General features: G+C 42.7%; 3 protein-coding genes across 8 annotated transcripts in view; 1 reads left to right on the top strand and 2 right to left on the bottom strand.

Annotated features, from left to right (window-relative positions):
- Window positions 1-1,055, top strand: part of mob2a (MOB kinase activator 2a) — a 59,459-nt gene extending 58,404 nt beyond the window's left edge. For all 4 annotated transcript variants that reach the window (XM_088299279.1, XM_088299277.1, XM_088299278.1 and 1 more), the window contains exon 5: window positions 550-1,055. In XM_088299279.1, the coding sequence (XP_088155405.1) occupies window positions 550-872 (323 nt within the window). In that variant the 3' untranslated portion in view covers window positions 873-1,055. The remainder of the gene's footprint in view (window positions 1-549) is intronic.
- Window positions 1,056-1,512: 457 nt separating this feature from the next.
- Window positions 1,513-5,847, bottom strand: kcnj11 (potassium inwardly rectifying channel subfamily J member 11). The gene has a single exon (XM_088299275.1). The coding sequence runs from the start codon at window positions 5,322-5,324 to the stop codon at window positions 4,164-4,166; it is 1,161 nt and encodes a 386-aa protein (XP_088155401.1). The 5' UTR covers window positions 5,325-5,847; the 3' UTR covers window positions 1,513-4,163.
- Window positions 5,848-6,698: 851 nt separating this feature from the next.
- The window catches only part of abcc8 (ATP binding cassette subfamily C member 8), a 40,876-nt gene continuing 22,347 nt past the window's right edge, over window positions 6,699-25,227 (bottom strand). Inside the window, exons 15-40 of one of the 3 annotated variants that reach the window (XM_088299273.1) lie at window positions 25,065-25,184; window positions 24,299-24,371; window positions 24,118-24,223; window positions 20,840-20,872; window positions 19,931-19,969; window positions 19,541-19,639; window positions 17,525-17,609; window positions 17,128-17,208; window positions 16,754-16,891; window positions 16,555-16,680; window positions 16,287-16,383; window positions 14,097-14,137; window positions 13,890-14,000; window positions 12,513-12,679; window positions 11,708-11,935; window positions 11,281-11,373; window positions 11,053-11,155; window positions 10,740-10,853; window positions 10,388-10,508; window positions 10,096-10,226; window positions 9,944-10,022; window positions 9,757-9,865; window positions 9,304-9,407; window positions 8,369-8,502; window positions 7,138-7,200; window positions 6,699-6,991 (exon numbers count right to left, since the gene is read on the bottom strand). In XM_088299273.1, the coding sequence (XP_088155399.1) occupies window positions 6,854-6,991; window positions 7,138-7,200; window positions 8,369-8,502; window positions 9,304-9,407; window positions 9,757-9,865; window positions 9,944-10,022; window positions 10,096-10,226; window positions 10,388-10,508; window positions 10,740-10,853; window positions 11,053-11,155; window positions 11,281-11,373; window positions 11,708-11,935; window positions 12,513-12,679; window positions 13,890-14,000; window positions 14,097-14,137; window positions 16,287-16,383; window positions 16,555-16,680; window positions 16,754-16,891; window positions 17,128-17,208; window positions 17,525-17,609; window positions 19,541-19,639; window positions 19,931-19,969; window positions 20,840-20,872; window positions 24,118-24,223; window positions 24,299-24,371; window positions 25,065-25,184 (2,733 nt within the window). In that variant the 3' untranslated portion in view covers window positions 6,699-6,853. Of the gene's footprint in view, window positions 6,992-7,137; window positions 7,201-8,368; window positions 8,503-9,303; window positions 9,408-9,756; window positions 9,866-9,943; window positions 10,023-10,095; window positions 10,227-10,387; window positions 10,509-10,739; window positions 10,854-11,052; window positions 11,156-11,280; window positions 11,374-11,707; window positions 11,936-12,512; window positions 12,680-13,889; window positions 14,138-16,286; window positions 16,384-16,554; window positions 16,681-16,753; window positions 16,892-17,127; window positions 17,209-17,524; window positions 17,610-19,540; window positions 19,640-19,930; window positions 19,970-20,839; window positions 20,873-24,117; window positions 24,224-24,298; window positions 24,372-25,064; window positions 25,185-25,227 lie in introns of those variants that run through there. The other 2 variants (XM_088299272.1, XR_015844137.1) reach the window with 2 other exon arrangements.

Raw genomic sequence — 25,227 nt, 5'->3', positions numbered from 1 at the left:
TTACTCAAATTATTTTGGAAACCTGATGTGCTCAGAACATAAGACTCATAGAAAATTTTACATGCATTTCTAATTTAAAAATATAAGTAGTAGACCAGTGTTCTTCATTTACAAATAATGATATATCTTTGGTCATCTATGCCAGCAATGTAAATCAGTACTGTTGACTTGTGATATCGACCTGTCACCATGACTGACATCAAATTGAAAAAAAAAAAGCTTTCTCCAATTGAATCAGCTTTGTGTTTACTAAACAGGCTCACAAAGAGTAAGTCAACTAAGAGGGAATATGCCATTATTTCAGTACTTGGGTGTAACCACCTGACATTTTTCTTTGGTAGTGTGCAGTGACTCGAAGTTTAAGAAACAATGTAATGATGTCCCACCAAATGTGGTGCTGCTGCCCTCTGCTGCCTCTTTATTGCTCAGCTACTCAAACAGAGCGAGGAAGCCCAACTGCTTTCTTTTCCTTCATGTTGAAGGAAGTGAGGGTGGGCGTGACTGTCAACAAGGTTCTTCCACTTCCTAATTGTCTCACTCTTCCCTCAGGCAAAGAATTCCCTAACTCCTTTGACACGTTGGTGAAGAAGATCTGCCGCTACCTGTTCCACGTGCTGGCTCACCTCTACTGGGCGCACTTTAAAGAGACAGTGGCACTGGACCTGCAGGGCCACTTGAACACTCTCTATGCACATTTCATCGTTTTCGTAAGGGAATTCAACCTGGTCGACCCTAAGGAGACCTGTATCATGGACGACCTGTCCGAAATCCTGTGCGCCCCCGCCCCGCCGCCGCCCTCGACCGCGCCGGCCCCCTCCTCGCCGACTTCGTCTCCCTCCCCTTCCTCACAAAACCACGTGACGGAGAGATGAGCGGAGGCGCCGCCGAGATGCCGGCCTGGGGGCGATAGAGGATAAGACAGGAGAGAAGGAAAGACGGCCTGGCCGCCTTGCGTTGTGTGCCAGCGGGACTTGACAAACCTTCCACGACACTTGCGTATTTCGCCGCAACACCAACCAACCAGTCGGAAGGACAAGGGGGGGCGGGGGGGGGGGGGGGGGGAATCTGCGCAGTTTAGGGAGGGTGGGTGATAGCGAGGGGCTTGTAACGCCAGCAGGAATTGGCGTGAACGTTCCTCCTAGGGATTAAAAGGAAAAAAAAAACACATCCCTCCCATCTTCTGTCATTTAAACTAGGACAAAAAGGCTGTGTTTCATTTGTTTGGTTTCATTTCACTTTTACTTTTGTTGGAGAGTTATTTGGTTCTATTTTTGTTGTTGTTTGGTTGGGTTGAAGGTGTGCGTGCGCGTGTGTTGCAGCGTGGTGATCGGCCCTCCTGTCTATCCTCGAGCTAGCACACTTGTTGTACTTGAGAGGATGTTTGCTTGGAGCTGCTCTTGCCCGTGATTTGCGTCTGACGGACAAGAGGCGTCTCTGCTGGCCTCCTCCGACAGCACCAAGCGCCACGGTGGCGAATATTAGCCAATCCCGCTTTGGGTTGATTACGTGAGGCTTGATTTAAGGCACCTCCTACACAGGACCTGAGAGAGTTTGTCACTGCTGCCAGAGAGGCTTTTGTCTCCTCTCTTTTCATTCTCTGTCCCTTTAGTTGGCCAAACTCCTCCACATGACCTACACGTACTGATGGCGTGGCCCCCAACAATCATGTCGTTGCGCCTTTTTCCCTGTAGAAGGCAGCAAAGATGATAATGCACAGAAACATGGACAGAAGTAAATATTAAGATTGTATATTAGATATTTAATCTGATCAGAGAAATAGTGATACTTTAACAGATTGGTGGCCCAATTGCTGTGGATTGCTGGTTTTTGTGCAGTACTCCTCCCCCACTTCCCCAAACGCCACCCAAAAACACACACCTGCCGCCGCAGCACAGATGGACAAAGACGTGATGTCATGTCTGCAGTCGCACACGCGGCAACATGACGACGGGCGAGGAGAGGGGGAGTGTGGAGCGTGCTGGCGACGAGCTGCAAATCTCCATTCATTTCTTCTTCATTCGTTGTTGTTTAGTTTTCCACATCCCTTTTTAAAATTTGCTTTTAAAAAGATTATGAAAGGAAAATTAGTTTGGAAATAATAACAATAGTTACCAATACACCGAAAAAAAACTTCTGCTTGGACTTCTGTCAGAACGCTTCTATGTGGAGGAGGATTGAGTTTATATTTGTCCCTTTTTTAACTTATTTTTTCTTTTCTTTTTTTGCGGGGTTCTTCAGTTCTGGCTCTTGTTTTTATGTATTTTAATTATTAACTAAGTTAAAAGCAATTTAATATTTCAAGCTCTGCTGATTATAATCTAATAAAAGAAAAATGCCATTCTGATCCTGTGTGTCTTGTTTGTACTGCGTCGTTATTTCATGTTTATTATTGCCATTAATGCTAAACATTTTTTTACATGTATTAAATTGGACTTAAATGTAAGATATTTAAGTGAAGTGCATTGCCAAATCATATTTAGCCAGCTGTCAGGTTCAGTGGAATGAAACTATTATTCCACAATTTTTTTTGTCGAAAGGAACAGAGTAAAAAAGTGTAGCGTAGTTTGCGTTGAAGTCTGCGTTAGTTCTACTAAATAGTCAAAGAATCTTGTTTACATTGAAACAGTAATAATTTGCATGGATGAAAGCATGCTCGTTTAATATTTGCGCATTCATGTTTTGGATGATTAAAACATTTACACTAAATTTGGGTACAAGTTTGTACTGAAAATTGGGCCTAACTTGAGCATTTATCAACTCTTACGGTCAAAGGCAGGAAAGGTCAGACTTGATACTCTGCAATATGGTTGAGGGGAAGAAGAGGCTCGCTTTTTATGTGTGGTGGTGTGCTGTATTGGTAATCTCCAGTACACCACACAATGTCAAAGCTATAAGTACACTTGACATGTTTTTTACCTCGTCTATTTAGGAGTACTCTTGCATTTTAAAAATGTAAGTACAGAGACTGACCTGAGAGTGGCATCACGGTGACACTCGGAATCCAATTGATGTTCCCTTTCAGTTCAGTTCTTTATATTTTATCCCCAAATTAAGTACAAAGTTCTCCTTAATTTCATGAAATATCTGTGAACACTCATTGGAATGATTCACAATAAGAATTGTTTTCACATTCAAACTGGGATCTTACATTCTTGATTGTTCATGTCGTTGCACACTTCTTTGTTTGGCCTCAGTGGGTATGAGGTGACGCTCAACTATTTGATTGACTTGGTGAAATGTGAGTGGCAATTTTTGAAACTGAAATCAAATGCAGCATCCTAATAAAGGATTCTGGGAAGCTGTTTAATCTTTTTTCTATACTTCTATATTATAGCTAATTGATGCCGCTGGGGTCCATAAATTTAATTTGGTCTTCTTCCAGACTACTGCCACGGTGTCCTTGAGCAAGGAACCAACCTCCAGCCCAAAAGGTTCAGCACTGCTTGCAAACTTCTTCAGCCTGACAGTTTGACCTCATCTGCTTCTCTATATGCTATTCAATCAAAATATATATAGTAGAGAGTGATGTTGAATTTACCCTTGAGTGATTATGATAAATACATTTGTGAATATGTTCATAGACCAGAGGTGGGCGAAGCAAAATATGACAGTCCTCGGTTCTTTTGTCCGGCTCATGCTCCTGGCATTTGCTCTACATTCTGTGTTGTATGAAAGCTACCCTTCCCAAGGAACTAGATGGCCAAAATTGCCTCTGCAACAAATATATAAGGTTAAGGCATTGCCACTTAACTTCTTTGTGACATCTTTTAAAAATATATATTTTGTTGTTGTTGGTGATGTTTTACAAACCCCCAAATTTCCGAATTGTGGACAAAAAATACGCTTATCGTATGTGATTTAAACAGCCCCCAGGCATGGTCGTGTGGTTATTTATGAGAAACGTTTGCCCACTACTGTTCTAGCCCTACATTGGAAAAAAACGTCATTTTAATTGACTTCATTTGAACAATTGCACATAATTAAAATGTGGTAAATGCGGCGTAATTTTCGAAAACATTCGGTTCTTAATTGGGACTGTCTTTTCCCCACACACATCATCTTCTATTGTGAATCGGCCCTTGTAAAAAATGAAAACACTAAACCAAGAGCCCACGTGCGCAGTCCGTTTCGTCCAGGTAAATGTATTCGGAGCAAGCAAGTTGTCATCGGCTCTCCAACCTGGAGCGCCGGGCTACGCTGGCCCCCCGCCGCCTTCTCGCCGACGGCCGCAAGGTGACGCCCTCGTTGACTTTAAACCTCGCGATGCCGCCCCCCTCGTCCAGTTTCTTTGCGCTGCAGCCCGGCGTGGGCACCTTTTGCGTGTTGCCGAATTTGGAGTAATCCACAGCGTACATGCCGTCCTCCTCGGACACGGTGGGCACGAATCGCTGCCCCCAGAGGATCTCCTCGGACACGTAGGAGGTCCTGGCCTGCGTGGTGATGCCGGTGGTCTCCACCACGCCCTCCAGGACCACGATGACTTCCACGTCGTCGTGCAGCAGGTCCGCGGCGGACATGGAATACAGCGGGCTGTCCTTGTCGATCACGTGGCAGATGATGAGCGGGGACACTAGGAAGACCCCGTTGGTGCCTACCGGGTTATCCATGTGGATGTCAATCTGGTCCAGGGGCACCACCTCGCCCTCATCGGTGGTGGTTCTCCTGACAACCTGCATCCGCACGGTGGCGCTGATGATCATGCTCTTCCTCAGGTCGCCGATGCGCACCATGAAGCAAAGTTTGTTGTTACGCACCGAGATGACCGCGTGCTTGCTGAAAATGAGCGTCTCGGCCCGCCTATGCGCCTGCGCGGTCTTCATGAAGATGCAGCCCAGCATGATGGCGTTGATGACCAGTCCCACGATGTTCTGCATGATGAGCACGACGATGGCAGACAAGCACTCCTCCGTCACCATCCTCGCACCGAAGCCGATGGTCACCTGCACCTCGATGGAGAAGAGGAAGGCGGACGAGAAGGAGTGGATGTCCGTGACGCAAGGCACAAAGTCGCCCGCCCGCCGGTCCAAGTCGCCGTGCGCGAAGGCGATGAGCCACCAGATCATCCCGAAGAGGAGCCAGCTGCACAGAAAAGACATGGTGAAGATGATGAGCGTGTGGAGCCATTTCAGGTCCACCAGAGTGGTGAAGACGTCTTGCAGGAAGCGGCCCTGCTCGCGGATGTTGGTGTGCGCCACATTGCAGGTGCCGTTCTTGGCCACGAAGCGGGCTTTCCTCGCTTTCGGTTTGAACTTGGGCTGCTGGACATCCTCAGCCAAGCGTGTCAGCAAGTAGTCCTCCGGAATGAGGCCTTTTCTGGACAACATGGCTCTCCCGCATTACGCTTCCAAAGAGAAATAAATAAAGCCGCGGGAGTGTTTTCTTTGTTGTTGTTGTTGTTTGCTTGTTTGTTTGTTTCTCTTTGCAGCTTTCTGTCAGCTTTTTTGCTCGTCCGCAGCCATATGGTCGTATGGTCGTCCGAGCTATGCGCTCTCCTCACGTTGCCCCCCCAGTCAGGCGCTTGACGTCCCATGTGGGGATTTCTCTCCTTGTCCTCAGCTGCCACCGTCACTCAGGGTGTACCACCACCAACACCACCAACAACACCACCCCCACTAGCACCAGGCGCACATCGCATTGTGAGAAATCCACAACGGATGCACACGCACAAAACGCAGCCTTCTACGGGAGCCTCGATTGGAGCAGTTTCACGATGATATCGGCCCATGTCCGCGATGCACTTTCCTTTTGTGCTGACTCTTCAGCTCGATATAGCACGAGATGGTGGGGGGAGGTGCAGACCCTCCCTCCACCACATCAGTAATGCCCTTGCTGGGAGTTCAACGTGGATGCAAAAAGTGTTCCTATTATGTATGAAATCTCTTGAAGAGAACAGACCAGGGAGATCCGCGGATTACGCACCGACATACGACGTTTCTAGGTCACCGGCGTAATTATTGCTTTTAATTTGGCTGTTATATATTTATTCCCTGAAATCGTTTTAGAACATTTTAATCTATACTTTATTTTGTCCCAATAAAGTGGGTCAATTTTTTAGTATATTATATAGCGTAAAATGTATTCTAATAATTTTATTGTTTATTGTTACGTAGTGTAAACTATGTGATCATCCCAACACACCAATCTGTGCTTTAACTAGCAGTTGATAAATTAAGTTCAATGCACTATTCAACAATCTGTCAGAAACTCATCCTCAATTAATCTTGGCAATATTTTGACCTTTGAAAGCCTGTGGGGGAAAAATTGAATGTCTTTTGTGCTTGCAGTTTACAGCAGTGTACTGATAAACAAATATTTTCTTTTTTGCCATGAGTACAATGTAGAACAGTTCTACACTAACTACAAGCCCCCACATTTACACATTATATCTCCGAAAGCGCAAATTAAAATTGAGCGTTATCCCTTTTTAAAAGGGAGCTTTTTTTGGTTATATTCCTTGTCTTTATGCCAAATGTTGTAGGATTCCTTTTAGCTCTTTCAGGAAGAGTAATAGTTGTGCTTGGTGTAGGCTGTCGTGCCGTGGCTATTTCAGGCATCCTTTCGCATTCTGAAGTCAGTCTTGGCTCCTGCAGGATCTTGTGACACCCGTGAGAATAGGAATATGTGTTACTGGAAGGGTCAATCTAGATCAGTCTAAAGTCGAGAACACCTCACTTGCACTGTAGTGTACAAAGACACCATTCAGTGATAATATATATTTTATTAACAACCATCTCACATTGTTATGTACAAATATAATACAATACGAATAGAAAATAAAGGTAAATGTTCCATGGGTCAATTGCACTTCGAATGTCTTCCCTTGACATGTCCGCTCCTCCATTCTCTTCTTGTGCTACTTGTCTGCTTGCACGAAGGAGGCGAAGACGCTGTCTTCCTTACTTAGCAGGGCCTGGGGCTCGTCATACTCCAGGATGATCCCGCGCTTCATCACAATCACCAGGTCGGCATTCAGGATGGTGTGGACGCGATGCTGTGGGGCACAGAGGAGAACAAGAAGGACAGCTTAAGAAACAAACGTAACAGCGCTGTAAAACGTGTTTTAATTGGAGAGTGTGTGTGTGTGCGTGTGTGTGTGAATGGGGACTGGTGATTACACGCGACTGTATGTGCACTTACTGCTATTGTAACCACTGTTCTGTCTGCAAAGGCAGTCATCACCACTTTCTGTAGGATGCTCTCCTGTGGGGGTAGAAGAAGAACTGGGTCTAAATATTATATAACTCTCTCTTTCTCTAATACACGCACGCACACACACACACACACACACGCACACACACGCGCACACGGGGGCAGTATAACACAAATATAGAGCACGTTGGAGTTTCACGACAGACTCAGTCAAGTTGTGGTAATATTAGTAATTTTTTTCACAAAGGAGAGCAAATACATTTTCTGTCTACATGTGTTACCTCACTGTTCGTGTTCAAAGGACTGTCTATGATGCTTTGCATTGTTTGTTAGCATTAAGCTTAACAGGTTTTCATAAGGGAAAGCTTTGTAGTTGTTTTAAATTCATCCATCCATCCATCTCCTGTACCGCTTCTCCTCACTAGGGCCGCGGTCATGTCATTCACATTGTTTTATGTTTAGTTTGGCACTCCCCAAGTGGCAATTAGCAGCCTAAAGCTTCTTTTTTCCTTTCCTGTCTGCCAAACTGCTGCTTGTAAAGGGTCTTTAGCTGCATTCCCTGCCACTATGACCAATCCAAAGTAAAACATTGGCTGAACAACGGTTTGTATCTCCAAAAGCTCGTAATTCGAGTCACTTGTATCAAAGACACCACTATAATGTTAAATGCACAGTATATCTAATCAAAACAGGGCATTAGTATCATTGCAAATGTATTGTTGCATTGTGCAGGTGCATGGCCATGGAGTGGTTTAAGGAAATGTGTACTGGTAAGATTTATTTATTTATTTATTTAAAGAAAAACTGTTCAATGCTTTGTTTTACCCTCTCTTGTTTCCAATCGACTTGAACTAAGAAACTCGATTGGGTGAGTTGAGTTAAAAGCTCAGCATTTTCTGCTAAGGGACATCAGTGCTGTGTTGGTGAGAGCACAAATGTCAGTCTTTGTCAACCAGCATTCAGGAGATGCTCTCAAGTAAGCAGCAGCCAGTTGCACAAACCTGCCCGCAGGCTCTTATCTGCACTATTTTCGTTCTGTCGTCCTGCAGAGGTATATATTTTTTTATCTTGTGAATCACCCACTTAGCTGTTCCTGCAAATTCTATTTCCTATTGTTTAATATTTGCCATGGTGACAGCGTATCAAGCAGTGACCTCCACTTCACCCCTCCCAGTCACCATTTTCTCCCTAGAAACACGGCGGCCGTAAACACACAGACCGTTGCCATGTCGATGGACGCTGTGGCTTCATCCATGATGAGGATGCTGCTCTTCCTCACGAAGGCCCTGGCCAGGCAGAAGAGCTGACGCTGACCCTGGCTAAAGTTTTCTCCTCCCTCTGTCACATTGGCATCTGGAAATATATTCAAATGAACAAGTCCAATCATTAGTCATTAGCTAAATTGAAAAAAAAAACACACAAGAACTAGATGGCAAAAAAAGACAAACATAATGCTCCCTGGTTAGTTGCAGGGCAGATGTAAACAAACAACTGACACACTAATAAACAATTTTATCTTCAGTTAAACAAAGAGGTTTTTTTGGGGGGTGTGAAAAGAAGAAAAAATAATCAGAAGAACATGATGATGTTGTTCCACCCGTGATTCAAACCCAGGAGCTCATGTTCACACATACTTTGACTCCGTGCTGGCATTGCACGTAGGGAAGTAGGCGGCCAGTACAAATGATAGGCTGTCATTGTGGAGAGCCTGAGGTGAGCATCAAATGATGTTGAGTAATCATCTTGACTGTTGGCTAAGACAAACACTTACAAGAGAACATTTAAGTCCAGAGCGATAACCAGCAAGCCCACAGCAGCTAAATAAAGTCGTAAGCATACCAGCCACTCATCACGTTCATCGTGGAAGTCAGATGAAGGTGAAGTCTGCTATTAGATGTGATCTGAATAGAAGACTGCCACCTGAGAACAGGCGGTGTGCATAAACAGCCTCTGCAGGGCATTTGAAATATTGATGATCATCTATTGTGATACATTATAGCAGACGTGCGGGGGAGGCGGTCTGGGAAAAGTTCTGCACCTTTTTAGTGGTCAGGGAAACACGGACCTTTAATTCTATTGTTCCTGGTCATAACAGTTTATTCGACAGCACTTACGTCTACACGCACGCAAATATCGCTCCAAGTATAAACTCACCCAGCCCCCCGGGAAGTGACTTAACAACAGGCTTCAGCTGAGCAATCTCCAAAGCTTCCCAAAGCATCTCATCTGTGGCCTTCATTTCTGGGTCCAGGTTGAACCTGTACAAAAGTAAAAGTACTCACACAATGTCCTTGGAAAAATAACTGCCATTCATTCAAAGAAATCATGTGAAAATATATTAAAAATTGTCTGGCAGAAACCAAACAAAGTGGCTGATGAAAACCTAACTGTGGTCCTCTATTCTTGAAAGCATATACAGGCACTTCTATTGGTTGTCTAAAAATAACACAAGTCCTTTTGAAGGAATGTGGCAAACGCTCAGCTCTGCTCGACGCTGCTGCATGAGACAATTGCAGTGCAAAAATTTGAAGGCCCTTTTTTCTCATCAATCTGTCGGCCGTGACAAGAACTTCTGTGTGTAAAACGGATGCTTGTTGTTTGTCATACCGAATGGTGCTGCTGAAAAGGATGGGGTCTTGCAAGATGATGGACAGACGAGACCTCAGCGTCTGCAGGGGCAGCTTGGCAATATCAATGTCATCAATCACAATTCTTCCTGTCAAAGTAAAGAAATAATTCACAAGACGTGTATTATAAACTGCAGCATCAAACATGATGGTGTGAGAGTCCAAACCTTCAAACATGTCCACCATGCGGAAGAAGGCCAGGGAGAAAGATGATTTGCCGCTGCCTGTCCTACCGCAGATCCCCACCTGCAAAACAGACGTCCAACATTAACGCTTACTCAGCTTTTTTTTACCTTCTTCTCACCTAAAGCCCTTTTACCTTCTGCCCAGGGTTGATGTGCGCGTGGACATTTTTGAGCACCGGTTTGAGTGCGGCATCGTAACGGACGCTCAGGTTTTGGATCTGGATCTCGCCATGCCTGGGCCAGCCGTCAGGGACCTGAGATGGGCCTTGGAACCACAACAACCAGCTGAGCATTATTTGGACTGGAAACTAGATTGCTTGTGTCTATTAATTACATCTGGATTCGTAATTGTTTAGAACCAAGTTAGGTTTGGGTTTTCAGTGTTATTGAACTGCAAATTCTTTCTGAACTCAAGGTGGAACTCACTCAGCAGACCCTCGTAATTCTCGGGTTCTGTTTTGAGGAGGCTGTTAATTCTCTTGACTGATCCCAGCTGTACTTCCATGTCTGCCAGGTTACGCACCATCCAGTTCAGGTAGTTGGACACCTGATAGATAAAACACATTCATTCAATGAGACTTCAGTTACCGTCTCGAATATTAAAAGAAGGATACCAGAGGTTTTTTTCCACACCATACCAAAAAATATATAGAATAATGAATTTTATAATTACTCACAACTACTCACAGCACCTCACAGAATTATTTGTATTGTATCTGCGGATTGTCATATAGAGAGCATTTTGTGGTCACTGTACACATGCAACATACAATCTCACCATGAGTGCGTAGGTGAGGCCCAGCCCCACCAGCCCGGGAGACAAGTGATCGTTGAGCGAATTTGTGATAGAAGAAACAGCTGCCACCAACACCACACAGGTCCCGATATATTCCTACAACCAGATAAAGTCATTGAGAGAATGTCGTGAAGTGCATAATAAAAATAAAAAGAGACGAGCCAACGTCAAATAATTTGTATTCATAAATAAAGTCGTTTCAAATAGGAGCAAATGCGTCGCCCAAATTAAAACGTCAATGCAAGGCGGCATGTCGTGAATGTGAAATCCAACAAGATCAGGACAAAGTCATTACCATGCGGACCTCCAGCCACCGATTAGCTGCCGTGAGGAAAAGCGAGGCGATGTTGTTGGCGTCTGTGAACTGAAGTAACCTCTGTCTAAACCTGGGCTCGTACCTGAGGCATAAAAAAAACATGCTTTTTTTTTTTTTTTTCAAATTAAACAGTAGGGTACTTTCAAGGGCAAAGAACCTTGGAACAGAATATTGCTCATTTAAGTTTCAAGAAGCGCGTCCGCTCACCTGAGGGCCCTGATGGTGGTGAGACCCTCCACTGTCTCAGAGAAGTGGGAGAGCAAAGGCAGTTGGGTGCAGTCCTCTAGCTGCTGCAGGTCCCTTTGCAAAAGAGCGGAACAAAATGGGCAAAATGGGGATAATTAGGCCACTCGTAAAAGGTAAACTTCTGTATGTTACCCTTGACATCTAAAAAGAAGCATTTATTTTGTGAAATAAGTGGACATGCAATGTCCCAATACATTCGTCCAGAATGACCATAAATGCCATCAAGGCGTAAAACTTGTGTTATGTTGTTTTCACAAAGTTCGAAAATGTTTTGCAAATGTGACACACACCTTTAAAAAGGACACACATTACACTCGCAAAGTACTTCGATGTCATCATGCATCTTGTCCAACCACCGACTTACACGCCACGGTCCTGCCAGTCTCACCTGGAAGCCACACGAAAGTATTTCTGGATGAAGTAGCAGGTGACAGCCAGCGGCAGGAGGGCGAAGAGGAACACGGGCGTGACGTAGGAAATGACCCCCAGGGCGGAGACACACAGCAAAGTGGAGCGAGAGAGACACTCCAGGGTGGTCGGGATGTGCTGGTCGATCGTGTTTGTGTCTGTGGAGAATCGGTTGAGGATGTTGCCAAGTGGTGTGGTCTCAAACAACCTGGAATGTAAACAACAACAACATGGATATTCTTTCATCCATTTTCGATGGCGCTGGACCTCATCCAGGTTGCATGTGGTTCAAACTCGGAGTGGTCACCAGTCAGTTGCAGGGCATACAGGATGGATCCAATCACATCTTCACATTTATGGGCAATTTAGAGTCTTCAATGAGCCTAAACTGCATCTTTTTGGAAAGTGGGAGGAAACTAAAGTAGCTTTATAAATCCCATCCAAGCACAAGAAGAACTTGCAAACTCCACACAAGGGGGCCCAAACTGAGACGCCAACTCCTAACCTCTTACTGTACTCTTACTTTATATTTTAAAACCTTATTGTGAGTTAAGAGGTTAAGATTTAACGTGAGATGAAAGTGTGTGTTGATTCAACGGTGTGCACGTTTGTTTACACACATGCCAAGCAGGACAGTCCGTGTAACGAATGTCTCTGGGCTTTGCGGAAGGAAAGCAGATGTTACTTGGAGTAATGGGGCGAAAAAGTGTGCTCTTAACTGTGTTTCTGCTTTTAATACAAACACACACGTCATCAATCTTTTTCACGGCATCAAGCTGCTGTACCTCATGGGGGCCAGCGTGATCTTGTTCAGGAGGTTCTGGTGGAGCTCCTTGGCCACATTGAGGCCCGTCCACTCCACAGCCACAGAGGTGGCCAAACACAGAATGATGCCGAGGCAGCACAGCATACTGAACACCGAAAGGTACCATGAGTGACTGAAGCCACAGTCCTGTAACAGCACAGAAAAGGCAATGATGACGGAAGCGCGGTTAAAATAACATGACGGACTAACAATTATAGATTGGTTCGGTTTGAAAAAGAATGACAGACGGTTGCCCAGGCCGCTGATGAATGACATACCGGCGGAATTTTGTAAATTGTTCCCCTATATACTGCTTTCACCTGTGCATAAGGGCGAAGGGGAGGTGCCTTTCAGAGTCCTTAGCTTCCACATGACCATGGGAAATGTGACCTGACATACTCACACATGCACACACCCACACAATATATGTAGACATATATATACGTCTATAAATAAATACATATATAAATAAATGTGATAATGTGACTGTCTCAGTTTGACATTCATCTTCTAATATTTTTTCTCAACAGTAGTGTGTGCAGTGGAGGGGTACTCTCAGGAGAATAACAAACTGTTGCAGTAAGTTTGAATCATTTTCACTTTTTGCAGTTCTCTCACTCAATGTTTTTACATTCTTAATCCTAATTCTCCAGACTGGTCTATTCATCAGTGCATCCATTCTGCATTTCTAAAGAAGAGGCTGGCGTTTGGCGCTTGTTTAAGAACACTCCATCTGGAGCTGGCAGTCAGTGCTTGTGCGTGCGTTTTAGGTCAGTGCGGCTCAACAGCGATTCACAGATTAGGGCCAACTTGGTTGTATAAAATTGTTGAAAAAGACACTGATATGAACGACAGTTCCCAGAGAAAGCAAAGAAAGATGTGAACGCAGACCAATAAATTGTCTCAAAGAACACCACTGCACTTTTTCATTTCATTGTTTTAAATTTGTGACTTAGAAGTGTACACAATACACTACGATATTTACTGTAATTTGGACTTCATAAGTCAAGTCCTTTGAGACACTTTTGTGATTAAGGGCAATTTAAATCAATTTGGGTTACTGACAGACTTCCCAAATTTATGAAAGAATTTGCGTTATGTCATTGCTTTTTTAATTTTAGTTTTATACAATGAAAGCATTGAGCAAACATACAAACTGATAACCCCCACAATCTTACCCCACAAAAAAAAAAAAAATGGCTGTTTGCCACAATGTGCCTGGACACAAATACATAATTTTTTGTGTTTTGTCGGGCATTTTGATTCAGTATGCTCAATCTAAAAGAATTCAACAAACATCACTTTGTACATTGTTGGTCAAATATTGTTAGAAAAAACATCTTTTTTTTTTCCTCACCAGAACAAGTGTACAGTTGCGTGCTGTGGCGTCTGACTTGGCCGTGATGACTTGTGACGTCCAGTGTGCCAGCCAGTAGTCAATGGACACCATGAGGGTGTGTTTTAGGAGCTGTGACAGGAGGAGCAGGATAAGAAGGAGGATCCCGGCCGAGGACAGGTAGGTGCCACAGGAGCGCCAGGGTATGGTGGCTCGTTGGCGCATTACCTGCGACAGGTTGTCGTCATCATCACTCTCCAAAGATTCTTCTGTAGACCACAAAGAGATGAGTTCACTGGGAGGATGTCTCTTACATAATGTTAAAGAGCGACACGTTTCTCTTACCTCGAATGAACCTAATTTCTTTATTTAGCTGCACGCTGCTGCTGCAAATCATTGTTGATATACTGCTCGCCCTAAAATCTGACACATTGCTCAGATTGGTTTTCTACGATCCGTCTAATAAAGCATTCCACAAACCAAATAAAATTTGGACAAAGTGATCAATTATAGCTTAAGTATTTACTAGTGCTGTCAAGCGATTCATTTTTTTAACTAATTAATCGCAAATAAATTCCATGATGAATTGCGATTAATCACATTTATCAATCAATCACATTATTTGTGAAGTTTGTAATAGATATTTACTTGAATAATATCTTGGAATCAATGCAAAATCCCGAGATATGAAGTACATTTCATTTGAAGACTTTTCTAATAGCTTTCTTTGATTCATGAATGTGATACAATCGGAGACATCTTTACAGGCCTTTTTCTCGTGAAAGCTTATCAGAGATGGTAGTGCTTCTTAAGCCAATATGGATGCTGCTGGGATTTGCGCCAAAAACCCATAATATGTCATGCGGACAGCTTGGCTTCTTCGGTTTTGCTTCGAAGAAATATTAAGTCACCTCCAAAAATCAATTTGGCTCAATAAGAGAATAAGAATTTCAGGAGGGGGCGAGCGCTATAAAAACAGTATAAACGAAAAGATAAGGGGAAAAATAAATGGTCAACAAATTGAGGTGTGTATAACGGTTTCTGTTTTGAAAAGTGATGAAATGGTAGAAGTTGGCGGAGGTCTGAGTTGTACCCTTTAAGTTTTGTTCTATCGCAGTCAGGGGCTCATTCCCATGAATGCAATGTTTTGCAGGAGCAACTGAGCACACACCACCCGGGGGTGAGGAACTGATATCAACACCTGCTGTAAATATATATTTCCACACACCATGCAGCAGGTCAAGGGGCATGAGGCTGAACGTGAGTGTTGACAGGAAAATGTGAGGCGAGAGGCAGGACTAAAATGGATCCATTGCCCTACTTCTTGCAGGCAGGCTTTTGGACCGCAAAGTCAAAAGATGCAATGGTATGAATGAAAAGATGAGATGTTTCTAGAATGGCAAGAGAAGTGCATGTTGTTGTGATTTTCAAGCAAATTTTACTTTTGCTTGTTTGCTTGTGACGAAGCTTGTTGTCTGACCACATCAGTCGGATTGAGAATGCAGCACACGGGACATAACACGCAAGAGCGACTGTAGCGCAGCCACTACAACACATAGCGAACAGCAAATTGTGGTGTGTATGTTTGTCATATTTATGAATAAAATTAAATGATTTCCGAAATGCACGTCCGCGGAGCACCAAATTTCTCTGCTTACGCCTCCTTCAAATCGAGTGACACCACCTGAGCACAGAGTTAGACCGGCTTTTTGTGGGTCTAAAATCTCGTCTACTTTGTAGATGCGTCGGTGGGAGTGGCAGCATCCCCCAGTGATGTGTAACACGTATATCAGATTCATAAAGATGCTGAACAAGACCACTTCCCTGAGATTGTGTCACATCGATTGGGCTGAGGTAGGACGAGACACGAAAAACTCTAAAGATGGATACATTTTGATAGAGAGGAAGGATTGCATACAGTGGAATACATTTTCACAAGGAATGAATAACACACAGCTGGCGTGTTTCACCTCAATGACAACATTTCAATGGCGGCAGGTGTAAAACATTGAACATAAATTGAATTCAATATACTATTCCATGGATCGGAGAAATAAAGTCAACTGTATCTGAATGGTAATACAGTAAATTACGACACCATGATTGTGACCCAATTATAAACATTCGTTCCTACACTAACTCCATGAATTTAATGAACTGAATAAATAATATGTGCAATTTTAAAACGTTTCATGAATCTCCAATTCTTGGAACTTTTATAGGTGCAAATTCAAGCAGAAAAATTGTTGCTCAATCCTTAATGTCAGAAAACGCCAGGCCGAATGTTCTGCTTCAAAGACAAGACCCAATTGCTGCAGGAAAAAAAACATACTCAGACAGCTGGAGCAAGCTCAAGGCTGGAATCCCCAATTATGTTCACGGGTGATTATTTATTGGCATTGTGCTTTGACCCCTCACCTTCCTCATCCTCCTCAGTCTTTGCAGCTTCCCTCGAGTACATTGCCCTCCGCAGGTTTTTCCTCTCCATATCTGTCATGCTTGATGCAACAGTCTCCTGTAGAGAGGAAAAGGGAAAAAAAATGTGGTCTCCCCACCTTGCCAATCCAAAATTCATTACACAACGCAATGAATGCAAATTTTAAATAAGCATAAGCAAATGTGTGGCAACATCAATTCCAAGCAATTAAGGATTAAATTGCACTGCAAGCGGCTGCTGATTGATTACCGTCTCAAACTCCTGGTCCTGTCTGTGCATCAGCGTCTTCCACTGCTCAAAGAGCTCAGGTTCAGACTTCTGGATGTCCTTCAGTGTGCCTTCAGTTTGAATGGTGCCATCTTTCATGGCAATAATCTTAAAAACACACAAAAATTTTAGAACTAACTGTGTTAAATCAGCTGACAAATACTGGAAACAAAGCTTTCACCCAGTCTGCATGCAGCAGATACTGCAATTTGTGCGTGACCAGCACCACGGTCCTTTTCTCCTCTCTCAGGAGCTTGAGGATACCGTCTTGCATGAGATGGTCACTCAAGTGAATGTCTAAGGCAGAGAATGGGTCGTCCTGTAAAAAGACATTCCAAAGTGTGACAAATTCAAGGAATACCCCACATTGGAGGAAAACGTTGAACTGCCAGAGCTAAGTCATCTACGACAAAGTCTACGCCGGATAAGTACCTGGACCTTATCAAATTAATTGTGCACCGGTTTCCACAAACTAGTCTTATTTGGAAGATCTGCCACTCTGAAGGCATCATTTGTGCTTCATTCCGTTTTGAGTCAGTAAATCAGTTGACTTACCAGAAAGACAACATTGGTCTGCTGATACAAAGCCCTGGCCACACTGATACGCTGCTTCTGCCCTCCCGAGAGGATGATGCCCTGCAACAAAGCCAATGAGCTTAATGAGAGATGAGATGCTATCAGCTTCACTCACAGACAGGAAAATATAACACCATGAATGTGAACAGCCTCCTGGGTGAAACCGTTTTACACGACGACATGAAGACGCACAACACAAGCAATTGTCGAGCCAATTCTCTGCACACGCCCAGCATTACATTCTAACAGCGCAGTAATGATGACAAATTCTCTCACCGTGCAACGTAACGAGCCCCAGTGAGATGAGCGATGACCAGCTGAGGCAATAAAAAGCTCCATCGAGCAATCCAAATGAATTGCACTGCGTGTTACTCACCCTCTCCCCGATTTCTGTCTGGTCGCCCTGTGGAAGGATGTCGATGTCAGGCTGAAGAGAGCAGGCCTCGATGACAGCTTTGTATCTAACGGACAGGAACACGAATAAAATAATGAAAAGAATCAAAATAAGGTACCATACCTACAACGTGACCCAAAATGAAACTGTAGCCAGGCTATTTCCTCTGCTGTCCAATATGGTGATGCATCAATAGTGGACCCACAATTTCAGAACTTTGATTACTTAGATTATGATGATTGCTTAAGTAAACCTAAATATTTACTAAAGCTGTACTCTACATGGATGTTGACAGAAAATAAAATGACTTTGACCAGCATAAAAGATAACAGATGTTTGGTGATCAAATGTAAACTGGAGCAAATCCACGTCTTCACAAATCACTACAGGAACCAAGCATGGGAGTCCATCAGAATCAGCTTGTAAAAATGGGCCATTAAATCCAAGCAGGAAAGTCATTATCAGAGATTAAAACATGTGGCCTATCAAACAGGCCATTTTATTTTAAGAGCGATAAAGCTTCTGCTTGTGAGGATTAACACAGCACTGTATCAACAACGAGCACTTTTATAATCTCCTAATGGCCTTGTGTACTATTACCGTCGACTTTTTCAATCAAATCATCCACTTAACAATGCGGTGCACAACTCTGTGTTTGTGTTGGCTTATTAGCGTGTTTCACTTAACACTTCTACGACTATTGCACCAAGAAATCGTCATCATTTGGAGTAAAATTGTGACATTGAAATCTCAATGTATTTCGTATATTTGGCGTTGGAAATGCTCACAGAGCCAAATAAGACGTGGAACAAAAAAGCTCAGTCAAAACAGCTTCACAGCAGCCAATAGAGTCAGGATACTCGTTGAGAGGTAATGTTTATACTGTATTTGTCATGAGAGGATCGGCTTTAAGGAACAGTGACAAATTTGCCAATTTTATTTTCTTCGTGTTCATTTCATTCATTAATTTCTGCGCCTAATGAAATTACAATATGCCAGTAATGTTACCAAAAATGAACAAAAAACCTCTAAATCATCTGGATGAACAGTTAGGCCGAGTGGTGGTATTTATGCAGATGCGTCCAAGACGGCGCATTTAAAAAAGGGCAGTTTCCGCCGTAATGGTCGCGAACACAGCCAACTTGACTTGCCACCAGTCAAAATCTTGTTTCCTTTGAATGCACCACTGAGGGGCGCACTGATAATCCGACATGACGGTAGAAAAAAATAAATGAATTGCTCGTGGGAAGTCAGTGCCTGCAAAGTAGGTTCGCAGTGAACGGCAAGCAGACTTTCATGGGCGGATGATGTCAAATTGGCCCTGGAGATCACAGCTCTATGCTGCAAGGTAGACACTTGGAGGCCATATCAACCTGATCGTTTGTGTCCGCGTGTGATCCACCCTCCTCGTCATAGCTGTGTCGCAGTCAGTAGGATGAGATTACAATTATTGTGTTAACCTAAATCTTCACATTGAAATTATTCCTTTTATGTAACACTGGGAATGTGTAATGCGCTTTCATCATTTCATTTTTTTCCCTCACAGTAACATATTTCACTTTTTCTTTCCTCATTTGCCTGAACAATGTGGTTGAGGCGGAAAAGTGTGAGTGCTCTGCGTCAGTCCATCAGTTCAAGTTAGCATTTGCTGCACGACTGCAAGAACATACAGATGTGCATTTTCCTTGCTGCATGTTTTATTAATTGAGCTTTTACTTTTATAGTCAGTTCTTATGGTTTAGTCTGTTAGAAATGAAGCCTTCATTTATTTTTAACAAAAGAAGACATGTCTATTAGAGCACGTTGGTGCATAATTATTTAACCTTTTGTGTCTTTTAGCTCTTGCCTTTGTACTCCTAGTTGGTTGGCTTAAAAGTTAAGTGCACATTATGCTTGTAAAGGAGAGCCATTAAAAATGTTGCTGTTTTTTAATAATTGGGTGCTTAGTGGTACTTTTCACAATCACGCCAGCATTTAAAGTCAGTTTTCTCAGTTTACCTGGTTTTGATCATTGGCATCTCAAATGTGATGTTTTCTACGACGGTTGCATTCAACAGCCAAGGTTTCTGGGAAGCGTAGGACACTGCACATCTCTTCCTACCAAAGGTGTCAAATGCAACACAAGACATGGTAAAGCTTAGGAACATTTTCATCTGTAAGGACTGCTTCGCTCTAAAAGGTGATGATGCATGAACAGAATCCAAGTCCATTAAATGGTCAACCAGAGATCATTAAGGAATGAGATGTGTTTGTCAAGTTGAGTGCGGTGAGAGGAAATCTGTTATCGTTAATTTTGAGATAACCACGAAAATTGCTGTTTGACCGGGCTGATAATGATGATGGGTCTCCACGGAGACCGCCTTGGAAATGACTGTTTCAAGAGCTCACCTGATATCGCCATCACCAGCTGTGTCTCTATCTGTGGGACTGCAGAGAATAAATAAAACACATACATTAGTCAAAACACTGATATGCAAGAATCTTCACGTCATACCGTGCATGAGAAATGTATTGATAATCAAAATACACTTCTTTACACATGTTTTCATCTCTATGGGCCAACAATTGCTTGCCTACAAAATGACTAAACGAGATACGCACGCATTTCAAAAATCCATATAAAAATACATCAAGGTTATATTATTATTATTATTATTATTATTATTATTATTATTATTATTATTATTATTATTATATATACACCAAGGCTATTATAAAGTAATCCACCTTGGATTATTCTGTATAATTAAATGATGTAAAATTGTTCACTTTGCAAGAGAGAGAGAGAGAGAGAGAGAAAGAGAGAGAGCACCAGCGACAGGACATTGTGATTTTCTAAGAATGTTGTAGAATTTAGCATTTATAAATGTGAACACTGTCCGAGATTTAGGAAACAAAAAGAAAGTGGTGGATATGAAAAAAAAATCCCAATTATTGTTAGACATTAAAATGATAAGTGTCTGAAAATAATATCATTAATTAATTATAAATTCATTTTAAAAGCTGCATTTTATGTTTACTAGTGGTATTTTGTTTGATGATCTTAAAGTGGGGAAACGATGACAATTCGTGTGTCAGAAGATGGGTGCTCATGCAAAATTGTTCGTCTAAATATAGACTCATGCAACAAAGGCTGTCACGGTCCGTCAGGGGCCACTTTGGCAGCCGCCTGCTATCAAACGCTGCTGTGTCTTGCCAGTAGTGGGGGTCATATAGACCAAGTGTAATTTAGGGGAAAAAAAGTTTGGGAAATATTAATGTTTCGGGCTTGAGTTGTTGTTCACTCCCAACACTCACCTTTCATCCCCTTCTGACTCCAGATTGGGCAGACTGCAAATAAAATCAGAGGAAATGTAGTCATAGAGAACAGAATCGAGTAGAACGTCAGTACGATATTGTGCACAAACACATTAAGAGTCCATTAGAAATACTTGGTGGGTTGTTTAAGGCTTTGCACGGGCTCAGTTGAAGCGTGCATATATTTTTAGGATGCACAAATTACCACTTGCCCAGAGAAGATGACTGATCACAGCTGAGCGCTGCAGGATACTGTATGCTGAATTATGGCAGCTGTGAAATGGCAGCCACAACACCTTTAAGGAAGTTAAATGTCGCTGGACAATTTAAGAACCAGTGACGTTTAAAACACACACGCACACACAAGCAAGTAAATACTCAGAGGCAAAGAGCCACAATTATTCGAGTGTTACTGCAAAGAGCAACAGAGAACACATGAGGCCACATGAACTCTTTTGCATGTTTTGATGGACCAACATTCCTCGTATGCCTTTTTTCGCCCTTGCGATTTTCTATGTGGTTCGGTTATTGTTCCCCGCCAGACGGCGGCACGTCACATGGACAAATACAGAAGTGAGCCGTATCGCCCGATTGACGGAAGCCCATGCTAACACAAGGGTAGCTCGGAGGGACCCAGGGCCACTAAATGCATTGAAAGTCTCGCTAATCAATGTGTGTTTTTATCCACATTAATTCTATTTTTAATCCCAAGATGAATGTGTTGGAGCTCCTAGCATACATTTCGTACAGAGCTCGCGGGTGAAATGTCAAGTGCGCTAAATTTAAGAAATGAAATGCAAAATAGATTTTAAGGTCTCTCTCTCTCATAAACAGATACAAAAAACAAACATTTATTGATGAAGGAGGTCAATTTTTACGTTTTGATTGAAAATGACCGAAAATAGTCATACTTATGTAATCAGTATTTCAAATACCTCATTGATTTCGTGAGTGCTTGAAGGACGCTTATGCCCAAATTCGTATTTGATTATGTTCATCTTGACATTTGGATGAAGTGGCGATAAATTAGCTTTTTCTACCTTGTCTCAGGCATTCACAACTATTTCTGCTACAGCATCAGGAAGCACGCTAATGTAGACTATTTTTTCAGTGAGCTCTCAAAGTTTTATGTGTATTTTGAGCAAGAATTAGGAATTTCGATGGAACAGTTTGTACACACTGGTGTATCAACTATTGCAAAACGTAGATGGAAATCAGCGCGCCTGGAAGTTTACACAACATGAATGAATGCGAATGAATGAACCAATCTTCATGTGCATGTTTTTACACACAAATGAAATCAGTATATGTACCACTGTTAAATCAGGCATGAAATGCCACACATTTACAGTTTTGCTTCTTCGTATACCCTTGGGGTACATAAACCCGGGAGCAAAATCGTAGTAAGCCAGCAATGGACATGCCTTGACATGGACTTAAAACAAAATTTGCATATGGAAGAAACACTGACAACATAGAAAAAGCTGTGCGTGTGCGTGCGTGTGGGTGTGTGTGTGTGCGTGCGAGAGTCTGTGCATATCTATGTAAGTGGACAATGCCCTAAAAGACTCAAGGTCATCGATGTCAAACTGTTGAATGTATACAGCAGGCTGAACTATTGCTGTCTTGCAGTTAATTACTGCAGCCGCTACCATTCAAGGTCACAGCCTTTCTCTTACTATCCTTTAAGAGACTCTTGACTGCTGAGGTAGTCACCCACTTTAATGAATGAGATAGCCTGGACACGCTAGGCTCACTTTGCCTAATTTGGGGTGAGACACATGCGAATGAACGGGGTGGGTGAGGTCTTGATGGGAGTGCTCGGTGAAGAGTGTCAGCTCAGATGCAACGTATGTCATGCAAGGGCTTTGGTTTGTCAAGTATTCGTAATGTGTATATTTTGATCTCGGTGAAATCAGATACGCAAACCCAAAAAAGAAATCAAAAACTAGAGTAGAAAAAATGGCCGACCGGCCGCTCTAAATGACTTGTCGGAATAACTCACAACTATAAATAGCTGTACATGATTGATGAGTTTGGCAACCGGCAGGAAAGGACATACTGAACTGATAGGGTTGGTGGGATTGAGGGGGGCTTTGCTCGGGACGTTATGTTGATCAAGTAGGGGACACTTTGTTGACAAATAGACTACCCCGGGGAGGTGATGACATATTAGCATACTGTCCGCTAGTATCTTAATTGTTTACTTTTTATTCTCTGGAGGTCGACCACACATAACGTAAAGAAGTAAGTCCCGTTAGATGATTTCCTTCTCATGACTGTTTTCTATAAAATACTACATTTAATTGGTGAGGAGAATCATTTCTAATAATGTTTCACAGTAATAACAATTTTCTCTACGCCAGGGGTGTCAAACTCCAGTCCTCGAGGGCCGGTGTCCTGCATGTTTTCCATCTCTCCCAGGTGCAACCCACCTGATTCAAATGAGCAGGATACTTATCAGGCTTCTTCAGAGCTTGCTGATGAGCTGATCATTTGAATCAGGTGGGTTGCAGCCGGGAGAGATTGAAAGCATGCAGGAAAGCGGCCCTCCAGGACTGGATCTTGACACCCCTGCTCTACGCCATGTCCCCATTACAGTCTGGCAGGGGAAGATGAAGATTATCCCCGATGTTTTGGGTGAGAGGTTGGCGACATTCTCTGCCAATCTCAGCCAATCACAAGTAAAAGATAAATAAATAAATAAATAAGCATTCACAATCACATTTACACTTATGGACAATTTAGAGTCTTATTTGGAAGTCAATGTAAGCGGAGAAAACTAGCACAAGGAGAACACGCAAACTCAAGACCAGGGGCCACCGGGAATTTGGGAATGTACATTTTCCAGAACGGCCAGCAGACCACTCTCGCCCACCATAATGCCAACAGACGCTTTTCAAAGGGAAAAATATTTTGAGGTTCCACTAAATATGCAATCACAATACTGCAAAACATGAACGTCATCTATGAAACAGTACGTCACTGAAGGAGGAACTTGATTATTGACGAGACGAATGTTAATCTCTCACCTACGGCCTGAAATGAATCACCTCTTTGATTGAAATATTGCATGTCTACTGTTGCTTTCTCATTGAAACTAAGTGATATGTCTCATCTGCGTAGTATGCCGTTTGTAATCACGTAATACGTCAAAGGCTACAAACTATGTCAATACATATCACTGCAACTCTGACAATAAAAGCTGACAATTTCACTTGAAACGTCAATCAATCCAAATAAAAGTATGTCCCCACTGTAAGACATGACGGCCAAACCTGTTCCAGGTGACCATTCCTGATACTCGCTGCATCTCGCCCAGCGCCGCCAGCAACAGGGAGGACTTGCCACAACCTACTTGGCCCACAATCATGGTCAGCTTGCCTAAAATCGACAACAGTGAAGACAGGCAATTACAAGACAGGAAGTTCATGAACAGTCAAAGTTTTGGATGCATACCAAAGGGAACCATGATGTCCACATTGGCCAGTGTCGGTGGTCCGTCCGTCCACGTGAAATAACCGCTGCATATCTGAAGATAGCAGCAAACACACAATAATGACAACTTTTTTTTCTTTCGTGTCGCACTTTTCAGACACAAGGCAATTGCAAGCGCTTTATACAAGGCGCACAAGGCATCAAGATGAAACAACAGGCATTAAATTTACTAATTCAAACAAACATAAAAGCAAATATTGCAGAATTAAAGATATGAATAAACTTAGAATGGTTAGATAACACAGGAGGATAAAATTTACAGTGCTGAGTGAGCTTGTATTTGATCTACTAAAATAAAACATTTAAAAGTAATGAAAGTTGGAGCAAATCTGCAGTTTTCTTTGATTTTGTTCAAGATATGGTGGATAAAATTAGTCAAAATAGTTAAAAAGTCAAAATATTCTGGATATTCTAAATTACAGTAAAAGCTCGATTGTTTCCATTTTCCCCATTGTGGGATTATTAAAGGACATCTTTATCTTTATTTTTTATCTTTATTTAAGGGAACAGTTGTTAAGGAAAAAAAACTCTCTAAATAAAGTAGACTGGACATCAAGAATAATGATTAGCAGTCAAGCGGAACTCTGCAACAAGACATACGGTCCATAATTGAATGGCGCTCTGTCGCAATCCATTGTAATCCATGGACATATGGAGAATTAAAAGAGCAGGCCAATCGATACAATCCCCAGAGACGGCAGACGCCTTCCATTTCATTCTATCTCACCTTGATACAAACATCTTGGTCCACAACCGGGTAGGGTACGTCCCCCTCCCCCTCCCCGTGGGATCTGCAGTTATTCCAGTCGTCTCTTGGGGGACGCTTCCTGTTCACCACTTTCAAGGGCTGCGGGAATTAATTGGAAAAATTCATTTAGTATTTTTTTTTT

Source organism: Idiotropiscis lumnitzeri, chromosome 6 (genome assembly GCF_059441095.1).
Source record: "Idiotropiscis lumnitzeri isolate Australia: NSW breed Sydney's pygmy pipehorse chromosome 6, RoL_Ilum_1.0, whole genome shotgun sequence".
Classification (NCBI taxonomy): domain Eukaryota; kingdom Metazoa; phylum Chordata; class Actinopteri; order Syngnathiformes; family Syngnathidae; genus Idiotropiscis; species Idiotropiscis lumnitzeri.
The sequence above is the reverse complement of the archived record's forward strand: the minus strand, read 5'-3'. Positions and strand labels throughout refer to the sequence as shown.

Coding starts and splice junctions, on each gene's coding strand:
- kcnj11 (XM_088299275.1), bottom strand. CDS start 5,324: ATGTTGTCCAGAAAAGGCCTCATTCCGGAGGACTACTTGCTGACACGC.